This window comes from Rhamphochromis sp. 'chilingali' (genome assembly GCF_963969265.1).
Source record: "Rhamphochromis sp. 'chilingali' genome assembly, chromosome: 5".
Taxonomy (NCBI): Eukaryota; Metazoa; Chordata; class Actinopteri; order Cichliformes; family Cichlidae; genus Rhamphochromis; species Rhamphochromis sp. 'chilingali'.
The window spans coordinates 43,402,217-43,421,125 of NC_137932.1; the positions used below are offsets into that span (position 1 = coordinate 43,402,217).

Genomic DNA, 18,909 nt, shown 5'->3' on the forward strand with positions numbered 1-18,909 from the left:
GCACTCTATATAAGAAAAAACATGTAAAGGAGTAATGTTGGGTCTGCTTTAATAAAGCAGCTCTTCTGCTGACAAAAGAAAACTAATCACACAAACACATGGAGGAGACTTTAATACAGCCATCCAGTGATACTGCAGAATAAAGATCATTTCAGACTATGATGAGTGGAAGAAGCAGAGGAGGATTTTAATGAGTTATGCTTTGAGAAACCATGAAGTGAGGCCAGCGTGTCTGCCTGAGACAGATTCCCAGTGCAACAGCCCCATCAACATGTCCGCAGGAGGAACAGCACCGGGCAGCAGAAACTCTTCACACCCAAACGTCTCGACTTTTTATTTTTAACATGAGTTAGCTGAAGGAAGACGTGTTTAAAGCACACACACAGTGGGATTATTCAGTGTGATGAAACTAAGGTGCACACAGTAGTTGGGTTTGTGTTGTGTGCAGGGCTGAAAAACATTTCTCTCTAAATTGGAGTCCAATTTGGGAGTCACACCCCTCGACTACAGAACCCTTGTTCCCCAAAAGATGTGTAAACAAGGTAGGTGACAACTGCCTTCTCTGTCAGCGCCCCAAGTCACACTCAGTGAGAGAAGAGGAGCAGTGAAGGGTGTTAGCAAAACTGTCTGCAGGTTTCCACCCCTCACCACTGTGTGTGCAGCGGAGCAGCATCAGCCACCGGCTTGTTGCACTGAGGGGCGCCACACAGTGCAACAAGCCTTCATTTATGTTTCCTGGTAAATGGACCTGAGCACTCAAAGCCCTTCATAATGCTACGCAGCACTAAAAAGCCTCCTCAGAAACTGAGAACTGCTTTGTGCAAAATCTGCGCCTGACAATGGTCACAGATAACAGCGCATTACATCTTAGGCTGCAGGAAACATGAACATCTATAAAAAACATTTGACCCAACTATCCTTAAGAAATCAAAGTTCATATGTGGAAATGTTGCCACATGTATGTCACAGCCCGTTATTAACACCAGGATAACCTAACTAACTGCTGCAGGTTAAGTTGTTGCTGCATTGCTGCCATTAATTGAAACAATGCATCAATGCAGTCACCATGTTTTTCAGTAGCTTACTAATGCATGGACATCTACGGAGTTTGAGGGCTCTACACCACTCAAAACACTAGAAGCTGCCCTCCAGCAGACATGCCATTCACAAGATTGGCAGAACCCTCAAAGTCACTAAGATCTGAACACCAATGGCATCAATTTGTAGCTCCTACGTTGCCTCGTTCCCAGTTATTCACAAACTTAGATGTTCATGCTGCTGACCCCCCCCCACCCCCACCCCCCACAGTGGGGTGACAACAATATCCCATCAGCCTTTTATGGCTGAGGTACGGAAGAGGATTAGGGCCACTGGAAACAATAATAATCTGAGATTAAAGTCAGAATTCTGACTTCAGGAAAAGGAGAAAAAAAAAGACGTGCCCACTTTTTTTTTCCAGTGGCCCTAATCCTCTTCCGTACTGAGGGGTAAAAATATGAATTTTCAAGTTATATTTATGACCAATGTTCCCACTAAGCTGCGCACGTGCGCAATTGTGCACTGCTGGCTCGGTCTCTGCGCACAGAAAATCTGCATTGCGCACAAAAAAACAACAACAAAAAAAACAAATCTAACCTGAATTGAAATTAAAATGAAAACTTTAACGATTCAGTTTTGCAGTGTGAGTCAGTGACTGGCTGCTCCCGTATGGGATCAGAACGATGCCACCTTATCCCAAAGTCCAGCCAATGATGCGATTCACATTCGTATATACGCAGCTAATCAACGTCGCTGACAGGCTATGACAGCGTCCTTATGTGCCGGTGTTTTAGCAAAGCAGCTGATGTGGAGTGAAGCCACGTTAATGACAACGTGTCCAACCATTGGAGACGTGAGCAGGACAGACGAACAACTGACGGACAAAGTGTGGACTTTATACCAGTTTTTAAATTGTGTTGATCGGCCACGTAAAACCAGAGTTATGATAAAATATCTGCAATGTTTGGTTTTCTTCCTGAATACTGTCGTTGTTTATATTTACTGCAGGAAGAAACGGTAAAAACGGCGTTTTATAAGGAAAACGCTCGAAAGCCTGTGAGCAAAAACACCCCCCCCCCCCACACATACACACACACAAAAGGCATTTAGTTGTTAAGGGAGGGGGAAGTTTTAGGAGTGACGGCGTGTTTGAGATGTGAGAGATTTGAGACGTTTAGCACAAATCTTGTGTAGTCAGTGTGTAGTCAGTGTGTAGTCAGTGTGTAGTGAGAGTGTAGTGAGAGTGTAGTCAGTGTGTAGTCAGTGTGTAGTCAGAGTGTAGTCAGTGTGTAGTCAGTGTGTAGTCAGTGTGTAGTGAGAGTGTAGTCAGCGTGTAGTCAGCGTGTAGTGAGAGTGTAGTCAGCGTGTAGTGAGAGTGTAGTGAGAGTGTAGTCAGCGTGTAGTCAGCGTGTAGTCAGCGTGTAGTCAGCGTGTAGTGAGAGTGTAGTCAGCGTGTAGTCAGCGTGTAGTCAGCGTGTAGTCAGCGTGTAGTCAGTGTGTAGTCAGCGTGTAGTCAGCGTGTAGTCAGAGTGTAGTCAGAGTGTAGTCAGAGTGTAGTCAGCGTGTAGTCAGCGTGTAGTGAGAGTGTAGTGAGAGTGTAGTCAGCGTGTAGTCAGTGTGTAGTGAGAGTGTAGTCAGTGTGTAGTCAGCGTGTAGTGAGAGTGTAGTCAGTGTGTAGTGAGAGTGTAGTCAGTGTGTAGTCAGAGTGTAGTCAGTGTGTAGTGAGAGTGTAGTGAGAGTGTAGTCAGTGTGTAGTCAGTGTGTAGTCAGTGTGTAGTCAGAGTGTAGTCAGTGTGTAGTCAGAGTGTAGTCAGTGTGTAGTCAGTGTGTAGTGAGAGTGTAGTCAGCGTGTAGTGAGAGTGTAGTGAGAGTGTAGTGAGAGTGTAGTCAGAGTGTAGTGAGAGTGTAGTCAGTGTGTAGTCAGCGTGTAGTGAGAGTGTAGTGAGAGTGTAGTGAGAGTGTAGTGAGTGTGTAGTCAGTGTGTAGTCAGTGTGTAGTCAGTGTGTAGTGAGAGTGTAGTGAGAGTGTAGTGAGAGTGTAGTGAGTGTGTAGTCAGTGTGTAGTGAGAGTGTAGTGAGAGTGTAGTCAGCGTGTAGTCAGCGTGTAGTCAGTGTGTAGTCAGCGTGTAGTCAGCGTGTAGTCAGCGTGTAGTGAGAGTGTAGTCAGCGTGTAGTGAGAGTGTAGTGAGAGTGTAGTGAGAGTGTAGTCAGCGTGTAGTCAGTGTGTAGTCAGCGTGTAGTCAGTGTGTAGTCAGCGTGTAGTCAGTGTGTAGTGAGAGTGTAGTCAGCGTGTATTGAGAGTGTAGTCAGTGTGTAGTCAGCGTGTATTGAGAGTGTAGTCAGTGTGTAGTCAGCGTGTAGTGAGAGTGTAGTCAGCGTGTAGTCAGTGTGTAGTCAGTGTGTAGTCAGTGTGTAGTGAGAGTGTAGTCAGCGTGTAGTGAGAGTGTAGTCAGCGTGTAGTCAGCGTGTAGTCAGTGTGTAGTCAGTGTGTAGTCAGTGTGTAGTGAGAGTGTAGTCAGTGTGTAGTCAGCGTGTATTGAGTGTGCAGTCAGTGTGTAGTCAGCGTGTATTGAGAGTGTAGTCAGTGTGTAGTCAGTGTGTAGTCAGTGTGTAGTGAGAGTGTAGTGAGAGTGTAGTCAGTGTGTAGTCAGTGTGTAGTCAGTGTGTAGTGTAGTCAGTAGTGTTGTTGTGTGTCAGAACAATGAGGCGCCTGCTGAGTGTTACAGGTGTTACAGCAGTGACACATCTGCTGCTGTCAGGCCTGCAGGTATCAGGCTGTTGTTCTCCTTCATCTCATAGTGGACAGAAATTATTTTTGGAGCGGCACAAATAATTTTTGTGGCATCAGATTTGATGCAGAACAGCTGATTGTTCTGTAAATAGTTTGAAATGTTTGTTTAAAAAACGCCTTGGCTGCATTTTTAGGTAAACAGCTGCAAAAACACTTGTTTGCATAACTCAGTTACTTTTTTGAAGAAGTAACTATATAATTAATTGCCCAACATTGGTCATTATTTACTGTATTTTACAGACAGAGTTACAGACTCTCTCCCAGACCACAGACTCACAATACAAGTCAGAGCTTTATAAATATATAAAAAGTTAAAGTTATTTTTCCTTCCAATAGTGTTAACATGCTGCACAGGTCATCAACAAGATCTTCTTTAAATTTCATTGTAAGTGGGCTGAAGCAGTTAATTAAAAGTAGTCTAACATAAACGCTGTAATTTGATTATTTTAATAACCATGTAACTTGGATGCTGGCGTGACCACAGTGCTCACGTCTGCTGTTGCTCACAGTGGTCCAAGTGTCGGCTCAGGGAGTTTGTGTGTTCGCTCAGACACGTGAAACATTAGAGGGAACATTGTTTATGACACAGGGTATGTGGTGTACCCTTATGTTATCTTATGTTTACAACATAGTTGCATAAAATATATATATTTAGAAATACCATTACAAATGCATCCTTACGTTCTGCTTAAAGATGAGGAGGTTCGAGCTGAACCCACATGACAAAGAGTCCTTTGGGCCTTTTGGCAAGATACTAAACCCCAAATTGCTCCTGATGCAACCATCAGAGTGTGATGGGTGTGTGCACGCATCAGGTAAAAAGCACCTAAAGTGGACAAAATAAAGCACCGAGTGTTTGTGTGTGTGTGTCTTGTTGTAAGGAAGTGCTTTCAGTTCTCAGCAAAGACGAAAAGTATAGAAAAGAGAAAATAGAAATACCGTCCGTTTACCATTTCACGAGTCTGGATGCAGCATCTGTGTCTATAGTGTGAGAAGCAGCGATCTGCAGGTCAGGCTTTAAGTCACCAATTTGTAATTTAATTGGTGTAAAAGCTGAATTGGCTTTGACATCAGCTGCTTTGATTCTGTGGTTTGCTTTTCCCCTCATACTTTTCAAGTAATGGTTATTTAAATATTGTCCCACTAAAACCAGTGCAGGAGTTGTGTTCACCATCAGGAGGTGATTGTGTTTCAGTGCTTTAGTCTTTAAGACAAACATGAAGATGAGCAGATTAAGCTGCTGCCTTTTAATGACATTATTCTACAGGAGGTGATATTGTGCTGGGCTTGCTTCTTCACAAATATTAAAATGAAATGTTTGACAATGAACCACAAAGGCTGCAGCAAAGGAGACTATTACTACTGCAGGCAGCCTTTGAACCATATGCATTCTCCATCACATGGATGATTTCTGCTTTTTTTATGCATTAAAAACCTTCGGTGAAAACTACTTTAGATTTGCATCGAGCATATTCTCTGTCCGGTGGACATCTGATCATTTTAGTCCAATCTAGCACATGAGCGCTTTTATTTCTCACCTGGAAAATATGAAAATCTCAGCTACTCATAGTGACATCACTCCCAAATTGGCTTCATTATCGTGGCCAAATCAGAAAATCAAAGAAAAACAGAATTTGTTTGGCTTGCTAGCGAGGTACGATCAATACAGCACAATACTTTTCCTTACTATAAAACAGCACATTAGTGGATAGAGCCTGTGATGTGAAGAACTGTACAGATTAAAAGTTTCACAGTTTTACTGATGTTTACGTTCATTGCCGCCTTTTTACTTTATTAACTCGTGTTGGTGGAGCTGCTCCAACTTTCTGAGCTGAGAGGGCGTTTCCGCCTGGGAAAATAATTCTGACTTCATTTGGAACGCACTATTACAACTTGGAAATGATTCTCAAGCCCTGATGTTTCCCAGTTCTCACCTGCACTTCCCACTCCATGCACCAGCAGCAGGATGTGCTTATCTACTTGTCCAACTGGCCGAGAGCCCTCCAAAGAAGACCTGGAGCCCTGAAAGACACATCAAAGATTTGGCAACAGTACTCTGATTTCAAACCTCAATGCAGATTACACCGGTATCCTTTAATTTGTGTGTGACAGAGCATCTCTGTGGGAGGTATATGTACATGGACTTGGCATCAAATGTGCTCATGCCTCCTGCCAATGTACCAAAACCCTCCCCCGTGCTTAATCTGGTAAACAGTGTGCATGTTCATATTATGATAGACATCTGTTTGCTCTCTCTGCTTGTGCTGACAAATATTCAGTCCTTCATACTTCGCTTCACGTTGTCCTTTCTGCCCGTTCCATGGGCACAGGATCCTCTGGAAATATGCTGAGAGGAAGATGAGATTTACTTCTGCTGCTTAATGTAAGTGCTTTCCAAAACTGTCCATCAGCCGTTCCGTGAGTGAATCTGAGGGAACGCAGCTGAAAACGTCTTGCTTTCCTGCCTTATCGACTGCACCCAGTGACTGACAGGCTCGGGTATAATCTCCCTTTCAGAACATCAGATAAGGTGCACAGAACCACCGGACCTGGAATTACAGTCACTGAACTAAAACTTGCCTGAATTCTCTGACCTTTGACTACAGGAAACTTCCAGAAGACTTAAAATCCCTGTTTTATTAATCCAATTAAGCAGCAAACCTTCATGTGCACACTGTGGTTTATTATCGGGAGGAAGTCCTTGAAGCATTTCACAGAAGAGTGGGAAATTAAAGGAAGATACTGGTCTCCACCAGTGCTACCCTTCAGCCTCCCAGTAGATACAACTATGGTATCAATTTCAAAAGCCTATCTCACCTTCTTCTCAACTGCATTTTGATGAAGCTCGAACCCTGACCACTGAGATTCAAACTCATCCGAGATTTTCAGTAGATGCACCTATGGTCCAGCTTTAGTGGTCTGACAAGTGAAACTTTTACTCTAAGAGCAGATCTTAGTCCGAGAGTAGACTTAATCCATGTCTGGGAAACTAAGCCTGTGGCCCTCAGAGAGAACAAATTCCAGCGAGATCATCTTAATGGCATAATTGCTGTTTTAACATAAGTCCACCAACCAACAGAAACACATGATAAAATGACACGTTGATAAGATTAAAGGAATAGTGCTGCAGATAAACTGTGAAAAATGGGATTCAAATCAAGCTGAACAGTCTCATACGTTTGATCCGTCCCAGCCTTCCCTGCCTGGCACATACTCTGCCTCTCTCCTTCTGCAGCTCAGGTTCATGCCTGTGGGCAGGTTTGGCACACCTGTGCTTTACCACCTCATCACCCTGCAGTATTTAAGGACCAGCTCATACACCGACTCTGCCAGAACGTTACAGTCGTCAAAGCAATTTAGGCTCAAATTATGCTCCCAGTCAATTATCGGAGATTTTCCTTGTTCAGTAAATTTCCCCCCGTGTGGCCGCCAGCAAACTGTCAGCCTCATTTCTGGATCCTTGCCTCTCTTGATACTTACCTGTCTGCCCACTCTCCACCCATGCCTGCACCTCTCAAACCGACTAAGACTCTGAACAAAAACCTTATCGTCATCTTTGAGTTTTATATACACAAAAACTCTAAATGTTTCAGAATGTAGACGTTTGTGTGGAACCTGCATCTAACTTTGCCTATCCTGGCTTACATCATCACACAGTCCCCACATCTCACAGTGAAATGATCTGTTACTGGTTGCAGTCAGTGGTGAACAGACTTGGTCACTTACTACAGAGTCCTCGGACATCGAAGGCTCTTGACTCCTGGCGAGCCCGATGCAGCGAGGCACGTGGAGGTTCCCGTCCATGTCGGAGTACTTCCCTGTTAGTGATGTTTCACAGAGTCTGGAAAGAGCACGAGGAGGTAAGTTGATGTTTTTCTGGATGAGCTGGTAATAATCATGTATTTAAGAAGAGAGAACCATCTCTGCCCGCACCATTACGACAAATGTCACACAATTTGTTGCTGCTTCTCAGGCTATTCTATCTGAAACTCACTCTCAGTGATGTTAAAGAAATGCTGCATATCTGAAACACATTAGAGGTAAATTACAATACTTACTTTCTGCTTTGCCTGTGCAGAGAAACGTCGATGTGCTGCCACTTTGAGTGTAGATAAACTGCTCTAATCACTCACGCTCCAATCAATACGTACGCTTGAATCCTCATCACAAATTCATGTCGGAGCAAAGATGCTGCTGAGGTGTAACATTACATACGTCTCGCCGCTGTTTTTATCGTCACTACATCACCTCAATAATCTATATAAATACACACATTCACACACAGACTGATTTACACGAAACTCCGTATTCTGTTGTTTGTTTCCTGTTTTGTTCTCAAACAAGGGATTTTAGCGCTTTTCCTGCAGAACAACACACAATGAAACAGCTGATACGATCATCAGCTGATCACCTGTGTGCAGCAGCAGCACATGCTTCGTGCTTTCCCTCTGCACCACATCCAGAGACGTCCTGAATAACAACTGAAATGGAACCATCGTGACCGTCTCAGCTATTTCTCCAGTGACAAACCCTTCAAACCAAAGACCGTCTGCTGCAGGTGCGTTCTAAGGAGAGCGATTGCTGAGGATGTGCGACTTAAATAAACAAAGAAACTAAATAGAAAAGATTCGATGCTAATGTTGGGATGACACACTGCTGGTTTGTAAAGAACAATGACTGCATGCCTGTCAGGCCGATTTATAACATTTGACGACGGTTCTTATGCAAATAAAATATTTTCTTTTCCAAATACATCAAAAACCCACATTTCAATGCCGTGGACTCCACCTTATGAATCAAACAAACACGCACACAAAGTGTTGTGTTCAACTCCAGCAAATCTTTAGTTAAACACAACACAGTAAGTTAACTGACTGTGTTTCACTGTGAAGTGAACGGGGAACTGCGTCAGCCAGCATGAGAGGAAACGCTGGCTCCAGCCTCAGAGTGAACACTGCGATTTGGAAGCTCCTCCATCTGGCACAAACATCACAAAATTGTTTCCTTGCGATGTCCTGTTTGACAGCAGTTCAATTACCAGGAAGTCGGATTTCTCCTCCACCACACTGCTGTTGTAAGAACATCTGTGGGTGGATTTTTGCTTCCAGCAAACGAGATGGAAAAAAGTCAAGGAGAGCTGTGTCACAACAATCTTCACAAAGCTCTCGCAATATAGAGGAAAGTTTATACTGGGAAGTTTATACTGGGAAGTTTCTTTGAGTATCGGGGGCGAAATGCTGAAAAATACTTTTGGGACAAAACTGGACCCACTGGAGAAGAAAAGAAGTAACAGAGAGTCAAACCTGAGGTAGAAGACTGATTTAGTGGAACGCTCCTGGTAGACAAACATGTTCTTCCTGTTGACCACGCAGAAGGCATTCAACACAGAGCGCAGGGCCTGGATCGCTGCGACAGGAAGACAGAAACATCCACGTTTACAGAACAAATCCACTGATTTAGGAACATCATCTTCGCTGGATTGAAACAGAGAAAGATTCTAATAAGCACATAATTGATGTAAATATGAGAACTGCACATCAAGTACACACTCAGTACAACCACAGTCCCAACTGCAGCCCACTGCAACAACCAGCGTCCAACAGGACGTTACAGCAGTCACTGCTGTGACTCGAGTCACTGCTCAGTCACAAGCACTTATTTCTTCAGCTCTCTGTATCAAAGATTAGTCCAGCCCTCAGTATCATACTGGAATTGAAAAAGTTGGATCATAACCTGAGCGAAAATATGGCAGTGAGCCATGAAAAAGAGTCCACATGTTCCCAGTTAAAGCTAATTAAAACGCATGGATTCATAGCTACGGGTGCACATTTAATAACAGAATTACAAATCCTGTTTTTGCTTTGGAGCCATTTAAATCCTACACAGCGACTCCTCGGAGTAAGAAGAGATTTATCATACACTGAACTGAAATGACTGCACGCGTTTAAAGCCGAGCACCCGGACGTTCCTCTCACCTCTGGCCACTCCCATGTTGGGTCCCATCTTGAGGCGGGGGTGAATGTGGATGATTGTGCGCCAAACCACATCGCAGGCAAAGTGCCCTGGGATAAACTGCATGGTAGCAGCCAGATAATCTCTGGCCTGGTAGCTCTCCTCTGTGCTGTAGTCTGTGGTTAGAGAAATACCAATATTTACAACTTTATTTGCAGAGGACTAACTGCAAAGAGGCGACATTAGAGTGCAACATGACAGAAGACTGCAAATGTCTTATAGGCTCTGAAACCCTTTGTGAGGAATCCCAGCGTTAATATAAAACACTGTAAAACTACCTGCAGCTTGTTCTCACTCACCATCAGCGGTGTTGAGCCTCTGCCTGCAGTGAGGCTCACTCTTCCAGATGTCTTCCTCACTCTCAGCCACCAGCAGCTTGTTACACAGATGGCTGTCGTGCAGGTCCTGGAGCAGCATACGCTACAAAAGCACAGAGTGTGCAAACACCGAGCAGTAGACTGAAAATGCAAGTTTCAATCCTCTTAAATGTCTGAAAATGATCCAGCAATTAACCTCCTAGGACCTGCGTCCACATATGTGGACATCACATTTTGGGTTATTTAGACTAAAATACTCAATTTTGCTCTACAAGGGCCTGATGTCCACTTACGAGGACATTATGCTGCTACAAACAATGAAAGAGACGCAGCTTGGGGTGCTGCAGTAACTACCTGATTCACAACTCTGCACATTTCTCCGATCTTCCTGACCACCATTTGATGCAGCTGTAAGCATTCAGGCAACTCCTGCTCTTCCTCCTTCTTCTCCAGCTCCTCGGTGCCGACCTCTTTTCCCTCACTGAAGCATCTGTAACGACACAACACACCCAAAGGATGAACAGCCGTGATCAAAGTTATGAAAGTAAGCTCAGACTTGTTTTTAGTGCCTCTAGTGTCAGAAAGGAAAAACGTTTGACTAAAAGAAAAATGAAAAATAAGAAAGAGTCAAAGGAAAACAACATTTGTATTTGATAGACTTTCCCTCATAAAGATAACATCTGGCGACCTCCCATTAATGGCGAGTTTGACACCGTAGTATATATCAGTCGACTGTTTTTCCAAGCGTACATGCATCGACCGAGACCGCCATCACTAACTTCTGATCCAAACTCGACTTTGATATGACAGAAACCGGAAGAGCCACAAGGGTTACAAGAGCTACAGAGCTGATAACTGGGAGCCATCCAGAAATACCATTACACCTGACAACATGACCTACAAACAGACTGTACTGTTAAATAATAAGAACTTCAAATAACTGGAAGTAAATCTTTTAGCACTGTGATGTTTCATGGATCAAATCCTTTCATGGTCACGAAGCACATACTAGAAGTTACAGTAACAACATGCAATAATAAGGTATGTAGTAAGTGTTTCAATTAAGAATAACTGGTTACCAGTCTGGTCTTAGTCTGGAAGAAGTCACAGAAAGTCAGAGCAAAGCTATTCACAGAGTTCATGTTTATAAACCATACATGAAAAATATTACATGAGTTTAATATCTCCGCTTCTCAGAGAGGTTTAAAGCAAATCTTTGAGCAGCCAGGTCAAAAAACTATTACCACTAAAAACGAAAAATGAGAAGCTTGTGTAGTGAAAATTGTGTTGCAAATGAATAATGCATTTAATATCTGAGTGCACAAATGTGAAAAAAGAGAAGTCCAATCTGACTTATCAACGTCTACCTCTCTGCAAGTCAGGACTGTCCAGCTCCAGGCCTCGAGGGCCGGCGTCCTGCAGGTTTTAGATGTGATCTATCACAGCTGATTTAAACGGCTAAATTACTTCCTCAGCATGTCGTCAGGGCTCTAGACTAACTTTTTGCCATGGGCGTACCGGTACGCCTAACTTTTTAAAGTTAGGCGTACCGGCACAAAAGTTAGGCGCACACAAATTTTATAATAATTTATATAATGTGCTTTTTCAGCATTCAAAGACTGATGACACCGTGTCAGAGCACTGGCTATGAATTTCAGAAGGATCCGGCCTTAACAGAAAAGTTAGCAATAGTTCTTTTCCTATTACAGCTACATCCACTTCTGTCGGGCCTAGGCTGCTCACTAGGGCTGGGTATCATCACTGATTTCTATAATCCATTCGATTCAGGTTTTCAAAGTCCCAATTCGATTCAACTTAGCCTCAGACAGTCAGAAATATTATAATTCTGATCATTTATCAGTAATGACTTCATCAGAATTGTGAACATCACAGCAGATGCCTTTGTGTGAAAGTAACTGAGAATAAAACACAGAAAAACATGAAGGAGATTTTCCTGGTCTGGCTTTTTGTAGCAGATAACCTTAAAAATATTCTACAATGTTCTGCATATAAAGTTTAAATTTCTTCAGTATTGAACAACAGAAAAAATAGGCTTTCTTGTCCGAGGTCATTTAAGTGAAAAAGAAAAAGACAGCAGCCACAGCGCTGTAAACAGCGGTAGACTGGTGGGTAATAAGCGACTGAATAATACAGAAAACAGAGATTGGAGACAGAAACTGTTCTTGAAGTACAGAGAGAGAGAGAGCTGTGCATGGAGTGTGATTTTAATAGTCGTGGAAGCAAAACAGCAAAATTCATGACGACATTGATCAGATGTGAAGCGCAGTTTGCTGCTTCTTTTGCTGCTGGCTCGGTGGATTTTGGATGGAGAGACAAAACCTGCAGCTCAGAATCAGCGCAAAAAGACGTAAACACAGCGCGGACCGGACGCATCAGGATCGCTAAGCTCCGACAGCGTGTCCGTCTACGTCGGGTGAGAAAGCCGAGAAAGACAAAGCTGATCCTGATGCGTCGGCTCTGTGTTTACGTCTTTGTGTGGAGTCCGTGTACCTGCTCTCATCTGCTGTTTGGTTGTTGTTGAAATGGTTTTGTGAGCTTTAATCTGAGAATCTGGCGTTTCTGACAAAACACAGTTATATTTAAAAGTCAGGATTTAATGAATTGATATCGCTTTATTCAAGCTACTCACCTCCCACTTCCACCTGCACTTTCAACTGGACCACGGCCAATCAGAGAGGTCCCGCCCCTGACTATCTCTGATTGGTTCAGTCCACGATAGGGACAAAATGTGTGTCTGTTGTTGACCACAGGGAAGGTTGCAGATTTTTTTTTTTGCTACCTGAACAGTTGGTCGCACAGGTGCAACCAAATATTTTTTTTTAGTCGCACCACTGAAAAATTTGGTCGCATTTGCAACCAAATTGGTGGCACTCTAGAGCCCTGGTCGTGACGTTCCCCAGAGGCCTGGTAATGAACTCATCATGTGATTCAGGTGTGCTGACCCGGGGTGAGATCTAAAACCTGCAGGACACCGGCCCTCGAGGCCTGGAGTCCGACACCCTGCTTTAAACGGTTCTGATTTTTCATGTCTATAAAAATAAAAACGGGTCCTTAAACAGGGGCTTCTTTGAAAACTTGTTACAGTTGCTTCAATTAAAACCTGTATAGTTGTTTTTAGGTCACTTGTTACTAAATGAATGAAAAATGGGAATCACTAAATGACTCTGACCTGGAGTGGGAGTACACCGTCACTCTGTCCTGGTGGATCTTAACAATGAGCCAGAAGTCTGGCATAAGCCGGGCCTGGCACTCCTGTTCATCCAGGGTGGAGCTCTCACACTCAGAGTCACTGCTGCCACCATCATAACCTGTCAACACAGCATTACGTCTGTATTTAACATGTTTCCACCATTCTTCTGAAGACGCATTGACATGAACCGTCTATAACATAAGAATTAAGACTCTGTAAAGCAGACACTTTGAACCTTTCAGACTGCAGGTGTTTCTATGACTCTCCCCCACAGGGAGCCTCTCACCCAGCTTTGTGCAGCACTTACCCTGCATGTCTGAGTCCAGGCTGCCTTGGCTGGAGACGACACTCTGGACTCGACTCGGCCTGAGTTTGCCGCCACCTGAGGAGAGAAAACAAGAAGTGATAGAGGAGCGCGTCTCTGTTCTACGCAGGTTAAACTACAGAGCTGAAACCCGAACGGTGCACCACGCTCAAAGAATCGGTTACTGTTACAATATCTTCACATTTTACTTTTACACGGACTTTATTTTTTTAATACTTGTATTTATTAAGATTTATTATGCATTATATTTATCTTTTTATATGAAGTTTCTTTTTTTACTGACCAACTTCTGGAATGAATAAAGTACAAATGTAAGGTGTGTCATCATCACTGGACATGATGATGACACACGTGCAACAAAACAGTGAAACAAGCAAACCTAAACAGGTATGAATGTGAAACTCACTGTGAGAGGCCGACTGCACGGACTCAGCCAGGCTGACACTCGAGGGTGTCTTTGGGGGTGAGCTGGCCTCTGTGCAGCTCTCTGCCTGCAGCTGGGGGGTACTGGGCTGACCTCTGTCCCCAACCATGCTAACAGAGTCATCTGCTTCAGGCTTCAAGGCTGCAACTGATTCACCAGCGTCCGGAGTCGTGTCACTGAGAGCATCAGCAGCAACACTGACTGGCTTCCTGTCCTCACTCTGCACAGAGTTCAAGTAAAAGTTAGAGTCATTCTGTCTGATAAACTCCTGCAGATAAACTCTACCAACTATACGTCTTAAAATTTAACCTGATTTATTTCCGATCATGGATTTATGCTGATGTCAATAATAACATAAAAACAAACTGAATGCACAGCTGGACAGATGAAGGCTGATCTGATGTATTTTCCCTCCTCTGCACATCACAGTCACTGATGTATCTAACCTCACTGTTGGCCTGAGCTTCTGCTTCGCTCTCGAGCGTCGTGGTCTCCGCCTGAGCTGCAGCACTGCAGGATATGGTGGCGGCAGCAGGCTGTTGTGGGGGGGATGCAGTGCTCTCAGACAGCCTCTCGGTCTCTCGGATCCTCTGAGGGTGCAGTCTGCTCAGAGACATATAGTAGAAGCCGGCCTGTTCTCCATTTAACACATAGCCAGAGAAAGACATCCTACGAAACTCCTGCAAGATAAACAAACGTACTTTATATTCATATGTCCATCTATACAGAAGTAACAAACCTCTGTGCATGCCTGTGAATCAGCCTGTAGGCACATATGCAAGAACAAAATTAAAGATTCATTAATTAACTCCTATCATGTTCTCATACAAATATGTGCAGACATGTTTTTGTAGAACATTCCTGGAGAAACTTTGTGTCTCAAGTTTAAATCCTGTTTGTTCTTCTTGCCTCTTTGAATTTTTCCAGCGACTGTTCAGGCCCAAAGACAAACTGAAGCGGGACTTCCTCACAGTGACAGTGCGGTCGACCGCTGGAGCGTAAAACGTGCTCCGCCACTTTCTGCAGCGTGGCCGGGCCGATGACCCGAGAGTGACGCAGAGCAGAGACGATCTCATCCTCCAGCAGCCAGCGGATCTGAATCACACCGAGAGAAACCAGGATAAGAGCAGCACTGCTAGTGTGTGTGTGCAGGAACAGCAGGAAGCACAGATATCTGTTCAGTGAATCTTTCACAAAGACTATTAGAAATGCTCTTGTGAAGTGTACGAACGCTGCACGCTTCAGTAATGTGGAAAAGCTGCCCACCTGTCACGTGTGGGAGGACTCACCTCGTCCATTGTGGCCAGGATTGCCAACTTGTGGGGAAGTGGGAGTTTGGATAAGGGGTCACCAGAGATGCCGTTGACACCTCCTCCCCTCAGACTGTCCAGCACGGCCATCAGCTCCTCGTCAGAGCGATAGGAGGAGGGCTGCCCTGGTGAACGATTCATGCTGCTCTCTGAGGTGTACCTACACACGGAGACAGCTGACGTGAACATCATGGAGTCCACACTCAGACTGACTCAAAGACGCAGCGGGTGCATGGGTCTCCTGCCAACAGCTTCACTCTGGTGCTGCTGCTAATCATCACTTCCAATCCCGTCAATTTAATCTAAAATAAGCAATAACTACTGAACATGAAGACAAAAATTACAATTGATTATTTTTGTCACCTCGGTTTTTAGGTTTACACGATGATAGAAACAATAATAACTTGGTAGCAGGAAATTAGCAGTCTTTGAATGAAAAATGACTGAAATAAGATATTTTCTGTGGATAAAATAATCAATTAATTCAACTTAAAAAAATGAAATAAATAAAAGGAAACAGCACGTGTTTAATTGTAGTAAAATGAATGGAGTGATATTCCAGATGTGCTGGTGTAGTCATCAGTGAAATACCGACACAGCCACAACTGTTGCTTTGCTTTTCTAAGGCTTGTTGGAGTCCATCTACCAACTGTCAGTTCAGCCTTTTCTATAACTGTCTGTGAGATCCAGACTGATGCTGCAGTGTTTTCTTAGATGTGCATTATGGATGATTATATACAGGCAGATAGAGGTCCAGGGTCCTGAGTGGGGTGTGTCTAAAATGAAGCTCCGCCTCCATCTCACAGAGCTGTTTTTTACTTTCAAAGCTTGTGATTTGCTAAAATGCTCTCATTGAGTTTCATCTGCCTGACATTTATTCATCTCTTCATCTGGCTGCGACTATCACAGGTTGAGAGGCGGTGTACACCTTGGACAGATCACCAGCAGAGCTAACGAGCACTAGGACTGGGTAACATAAACGTTGACAAACTGTGGTCCAGTTTGTCGTGTTTCTCTTTCAAAGGTGTTCCTGGTTCATCTGTGCTGGAGCCACTTTAATTCAGAGAGCAGTGCAGAAAGATCCTTTGTTCTCTGAAAGGGTCTGTTTTTGGTTCATGTTCAGCTTTCCTTTCATTCTGTTTGCTTTTTGTGGTCAAATCCAGGAAAGTGAGTAACGTCCTGCCCAAAGAGGCATCAATAACTCTTTAAAGGCCATTTGAGAAATTCACTGCAGAATAAGCAACGTCACCAGTTTCTGTCTTTATTTCTGCTCCGTGTCACCGCTTTTAAAAAGTGTGATTTCATTAAAATCCTACCAACGCTCCTACAAAGGATCTTTACTGCAATCGATCAGGATGTAAAATTGAGATTAAAAAAACTGGATTTTGCACACGACCTGTTATGATGGAAGTCCGCCATGGCTTCGATCTCCAGAGGCAGCGTCAGAACAAAAATATCCAGCGTGACCGAGAGTTCGTTCAGATCTACAGACTGCACCGCCTCAGCATTCTCCAGGCAGGAAATGACCTCACCTGCAAACACAACTGTGAAGTAAGCTCGGGAACAAAATTAACAGTGTGAAGAAGAAGCTCTTTGTCCAAAGTGGTGATTTATAGAAGCAAAAGAGTAACACAGCTTCAGATATGCTTCCTTGCACAGAAAGAAGCCACTTAGGTGGAAAGCAGTCAGCTGTACTCACCCAGGCACGTGGGCAGCGTCTGCATGGGCACGGAGCCATGGCAGCTCTTCATGTTGACAGAGCAGGTGATGTGAACAAACAGTGGTGGCATGTCCAGCTGTGGGGCCTCGTTCTCCAGCAGGGACTCTCCCTCCAGGATGCTGAACGAGTCCTGGTCCTGGTTCACAGTGTTGGAGTCAGACAGGGACTGGTCCTCACCCTCTCCCTGGGAGCTGCTGCCTGGGTGCTCCTCATACTCCACCACCAGATCTGTGTCGCTCTCCGTCATTATGCAGGAAGACGGCACATTTTCTGCAAGTGTAGCAAGACAACTTTAAAGTAGTCCTAAGAATCATAAACTCTGCAAACTCTTTTTGTTGTTTCACGTCTTTGGTTAAATAAGGTTTTAGGAAAGACTTTATTTTACTTTCAGGCTTTTTATTGACCCGCAGGGACCACGTGGATCCTGCCTGTTATGCATTGTTGTGCATATGTGGGCTACATGCCGACTACGGGAAAAGCGACCCCTGTCTTGACGTTGTTCTCTCGATAACGCAGGACTGCATTGGGCGTTCCAGGAAATAAAGGACTCCACATGAACGTCTGGAATCCCTGAAGGTTACTCACTGAGTTATAACTTATGTGTTTGTGTCAGTGTCTAACAGTAAAGGCATATAACTGTATATGAATACACAGACGAGTATCAGACACCTGTACAGAGATCATTTACTGCTACAATATAACCTGCATTATTAACATTGTATTAGTAATATATCCCACAGCACTGATGTTGCATTAGAGATGCTTATTAAAGTTATTGCCACCATGTTAACCTTTTTTTACAGGTGCAGCTATAATTATTTTATACACATTGCATGTTTGTGCTCATTCAGAGTTGATGCTCAGTCTCTTAAAGAAGGTTTTAAGCTTTGTGAAGCGCTATGTCCTCACAATCTATAGTGTAGGTGACTTGGAGCACAGAAGGATAAACAGCGCACACGCTTACAAACACATAATCCTGCCAGGCCAAAAGCCCGAAATTCATTTAGCTTCTAACTGCATTTCAGTTTGCTTGGTAACAGATGACAGAAGACAAGTCAAGAAAAGGACAAGCCCTCAGGGACCGTCTAGGCTGGAAATTTACTGCCATGTATGGAAGCTGTTATAGAAAGAGGAACTTCTGTGTCTGTTTTTAGCCATCTAAGATGTACCATTTACTGCAATCGATGTATTTGATCTGCAATCGACGTGAGAAGGGGCGTTAACCCTGATGTTATAAAAGCATTTTCAAGTGTGTTCTTAGCAGGAGACGTGTGCTGATGTGATGCTGCAGACTTCTTCTCCTGTGTGCGTTGGACCTCACTCTTCTGGGCCTCTGCTGTTTGTTTCATTGCTCCACATTTATTGAAGTCGGGACACCTCAAAAGGAGGCGATGTGTCTCGCGTTTCTAAAGCATGAAACAGAAGTCGCTGAAATAACGACGCATAAGGCTGATTAAAAACTAACTGATGAAGCACTAACTGGATATTAAATGTGAAATGAGCCGTACTAAAATGATCAGTTTAACTGGGCTCGGCCTCAGAGTCTTCCTCATCTTCACCCTGCTTTGAGTTCTTCTACACCTTTCTCCCAGACGCTGAAGTCACCATAACGATTGCTTTCCATTATAAAAAGCCACTTGTGTAACGCTCACGAGCAGGCAGGTGCTGTTATTGACTGGAGAGAAATATCTGAAATTTAGTGCTCAGAGCACAGGATGGACGACTGCTGAAAATTCACTCGTTTTATTTTCCCTTTCTATCA

General features: G+C 43.9%; 1 protein-coding gene across 14 annotated transcripts in view; it reads right to left on the reverse strand.

Annotated features, from left to right (window-relative positions):
- The window catches only part of szt2 (SZT2 subunit of KICSTOR complex), a 113,938-nt gene that overhangs the window by 71,502 nt on the left and 23,527 nt on the right, over positions 1-18,909 (reverse strand). For all 14 annotated transcript variants that reach the window (XM_080881664.1, XM_080881671.1, XM_080881668.1 and 11 more), the window contains 14 exons: positions 17,127-17,417; positions 16,824-16,959; positions 15,407-15,587; positions 15,027-15,212; positions 14,564-14,797; positions 14,100-14,337; positions 13,676-13,750; positions 13,348-13,486; positions 10,512-10,647; positions 10,140-10,260; positions 9,804-9,956; positions 9,132-9,234; positions 7,555-7,669; positions 5,763-5,850 (listed from right to left, as the gene is read on the reverse strand). In XM_080881664.1, coding sequence (XP_080737790.1) covers positions 5,763-5,850; positions 7,555-7,669; positions 9,132-9,234; positions 9,804-9,956; positions 10,140-10,260; positions 10,512-10,647; positions 13,348-13,486; positions 13,676-13,750; positions 14,100-14,337; positions 14,564-14,797; positions 15,027-15,212; positions 15,407-15,587; positions 16,824-16,959; positions 17,127-17,417 — 2,196 coding nt within the window. The remainder of the gene's footprint in view (positions 1-5,762; positions 5,851-7,554; positions 7,670-9,131; positions 9,235-9,803; positions 9,957-10,139; positions 10,261-10,511; positions 10,648-13,347; positions 13,487-13,675; positions 13,751-14,099; positions 14,338-14,563; positions 14,798-15,026; positions 15,213-15,406; positions 15,588-16,823; positions 16,960-17,126; positions 17,418-18,909) is intronic.